At 37.8% G+C, this 3,083-nt stretch overlaps 1 protein-coding gene across 1 annotated transcript; it reads left to right on the top strand.

Moving 5' to 3' along the window:
- The first annotated feature begins 205 nt into the window (after positions 1 to 205).
- LOC107786569 (putative aspartic proteinase GIP2) lies at positions 206 to 1,740 on the top strand. Its single transcript, XM_016608061.2, has one exon. The coding sequence runs from the start codon at positions 242 to 244 to the stop codon at positions 1,589 to 1,591; it is 1,350 nt and encodes a 449-aa protein (XP_016463547.2). The 5' UTR covers positions 206 to 241; the 3' UTR covers positions 1,592 to 1,740.
- The last annotated feature ends 1,343 nt before the right edge of the window (positions 1,741 to 3,083 follow it).

The raw sequence follows: 3,083 nt of genomic DNA on the forward strand, positions 1-3,083 counted from the left end.
TCTCACTCCATCCTATTCACAAGCGGTTTGGTATCTTTTGTTGTTTATACGAACTTGTTGATCAAGTTGAAGTTTATATCTATTTTGAAATCAATTATTTATAAGTAAATCTAAGAGACATGTTCATGTGACCTTTGGGAAATATACTAATCCTGTAATATTATTTTAAAGCTTAAGCAAACCTTGCACTGTTATAAATAAACATGTTTATGCTATCCACTTCCCAATATTCCTCCTAACAATGGCTTCAACAATTCCTTTATCTCTCTTCTTAGCTTTGCTTTTTTTCTTCAGTCCCTCCATAGCCCAACCCGTTAAACGTAGAGCTCTTCTTCCAGTAACCAAAGATGCAGCCACTAAACAGTATATCACTGTTATTAGCCAAAGAACTCCTCTTGTACCCGTCAAACTAACTGTTGATCTTGGCGGACGTTTCTTATGGGTGGACTGTCAAGATAACTATGTTAGTTCAACATTGACACCAGTCATTTGTGATTCCATGTTCTGTAGACTTTCTCAAGCTGGTGCATGTTCTGGTAATTGCACTGGCTCATCACCACTACATCCTAATAAAGATTGCTTTTGCTCACATCTTGCATATAACCCTTTTTCTCGCACCAGCACTGGTACCGAGCTCAATGAAGATGTTATCACTCTCCAAGATACAAACGGATCGACACTCGGCCCATTTCTCACGCCCGGTAAGGTTGTTTTTGGTTGTGCGGATGCTTCAATACTTAAAAGTTTAGCAAAGGGAGTTAAGGGAATAGCTGGACTTGGAAATGGCTATGTATCAATTCCTTATCAACTAATTTATCGTTTCTCTAGACCCCGAAAAATTGGTCTTTGTTTGAGCTCCTCAACAACTTCTCCTGGAGTTATATTTTTCGGTTATCCAGAACCATATAATTTCCTTCCTGGCATTGATGTATCCAAAAACCTTCTGTACACACCTCTTCTTACAAACCCTATTAGTACTGCTGGATCATATTTTGGAGGGGAGACATCAACGGACTATTTTATTGGAGTTAAATCTATTAAAGTTAATGGTGAGTTGGTCCTTATAAATAACTTATTATTGCAAATAAACAAGGAAACTGGAAAAGGGGGAACAAAAATTAGTACAGTTGATCCTTACACTGTGTTAGAGACTTCAATTTACAAGGCATTAGTTAAGGCATTTACACATGCACTAACTATTCCTAGAGTTAAAAAAGTAGCACCATTTGAGATGTGTTACAAAAGGACTAGCTTACCTAGTACAAGAGTTGGACCTGGAGTTCCAACTATTGAATTTGTTTTACAAGGTAAAAAAAGTACTGAGACACCTTCGTTCCTTATCTATGGAGCCAACTCAATGGTGGCTGTGACAGATGAAGTGCTTTGTTTAGGATTTGTGAATGGTGGAGAAGATCAGACCACCTCGATTGTAATAGGAGGACATCAAATTGAGGAGAACTTGGTGCAAATTGACATTGATAATAAGAGGGTTGGTTTCAGCAATTCACTCTTATTCAGGCAAACTACATGTGCCAACTTCAATTTTGGGTCGAAACAGGGTCAAGAGTTGGGAGGATTGGAGATTATGTAAACTGTCGTGTCATTTAGTTCGTTGTGTTGTAGTAGGACATCTTTGTCCAAGTCAATGTTGTTTTTGAAGTTTATTGTCCGCTTGAATAATAATGTTGCTGTTATCCCATATCTATATATATGATGGAGAATATGGCAGCTTCTTTTAAATCTTTTGTTTCCTTGATTTGCAGACATTTTATTCATTTTCCAAATTAACAGTACAATAAGCTGAGGAAGGAGACAAAAAACTACCTAACTCCCTAATATGCTTCAGAAAGATATAAGACTATCTTTGACCCAAAAGATGAGGTGAATGCCATCAGCATTGGAATACTAATCCAAAAACGTTGAGATATGAGCTATCTATCAATGGAAAAATTCCTATCTTGAAACTAGCTACATGAATAGTACCACCTACTTCAAGGTGGATCATACGCGATGTCTATTCTTTTCTTGTTAGGTAAGAGGGTAAATGCAAAACAAAAAATGCATACAATCTAAAATGTATTACAAGAACACAATTCAAGTACATTACAACAACACTATTCTGACAAGTTTTCATTTTCTTTTAAAAATGCATTATAATAGATTCATCAGAATTAATACAAATACTTCTTTTCTATATAAGATACCAAGTAACCACTAAAAAAGCACATCATTCATTCGAGTCCTGAACTTAATCTATTCGAACTCCTGATCTCCTAACTGTTGGACTTTAAGCCATTGGGCTTTAAAGTAGAAGAAGTGTGAATTGGAAATGGAGGAAAATAAAATGGAGGGAAAATAAAAATTTGAAGAAGTGAACTTTTGTCTTGCACTTTGTCCCTCATTGGTGAGGGTCAATCACATTTGTGTGCTTATAGATAAATTCACTTCTTAAAACTCTTAAAAGGAGTTGAAGAGAATGAACCAATTTATTTTTGGACAAAATTCACTTCTCCTAACGAGCCGTCGTCGTCGCTCGGCTCGGCTTCGGCTTCGGCTTTGTCAAATGATCGATAAGATTATTTTTGGACAAAATTTATTTAATTATTTAATAATTAATTAAATGCCAAATCACTGCTGAAAATACGCCAGAACACCGCTGAAAGTTCAGAGGGCCTCGCTGGCCGCGGTTCTGCCGCGACCACGGTAGAATCGCGGCAGTCAGATTCAGAGAGGCTCTCTGGCCGCGGTTCGGCCGCGATCGCGGTAGAACCGCGGCAGACCGCGTATTTTCTGAAAAGGCACCTTTCCAGATCTTCTGATATTTGCCTATAAATTCTGAGGCAAGGCTGCATCTTCAAGACACGAAAAGACTCCAGAACTTCTTTCTTTCTGAATAAACTGCATCCTAATTCGCAGTCTCTCTCTCTCAAATTTGTAAGTGTGATTTTGCTCCGTTCTTTGAGTTCGTTGGTATCCTGCAGTTTGTATTGCCACTGTTGCAGGAAGGTTTATTCCGTTTTATCCTGGGAGGATTTAATCCATTACCTTGGCAACGTGTGAGGGGGTTAAAATTCCTTAAGGAC

The sequence above is a fragment of the Nicotiana tabacum genome, chromosome 7, assembly GCF_000715075.1.
Source record: "Nicotiana tabacum cultivar K326 chromosome 7, ASM71507v2, whole genome shotgun sequence".
In the NCBI taxonomy this organism is placed as follows: Eukaryota; Viridiplantae; Streptophyta; class Magnoliopsida; order Solanales; family Solanaceae; genus Nicotiana; species Nicotiana tabacum.

Coding starts and splice junctions, on each gene's coding strand:
- LOC107786569 (XM_016608061.2), top strand. CDS start 242: ATGGCTTCAACAATTCCTTTATCTCTCTTCTTAGCTTTGCTTTTTTTC.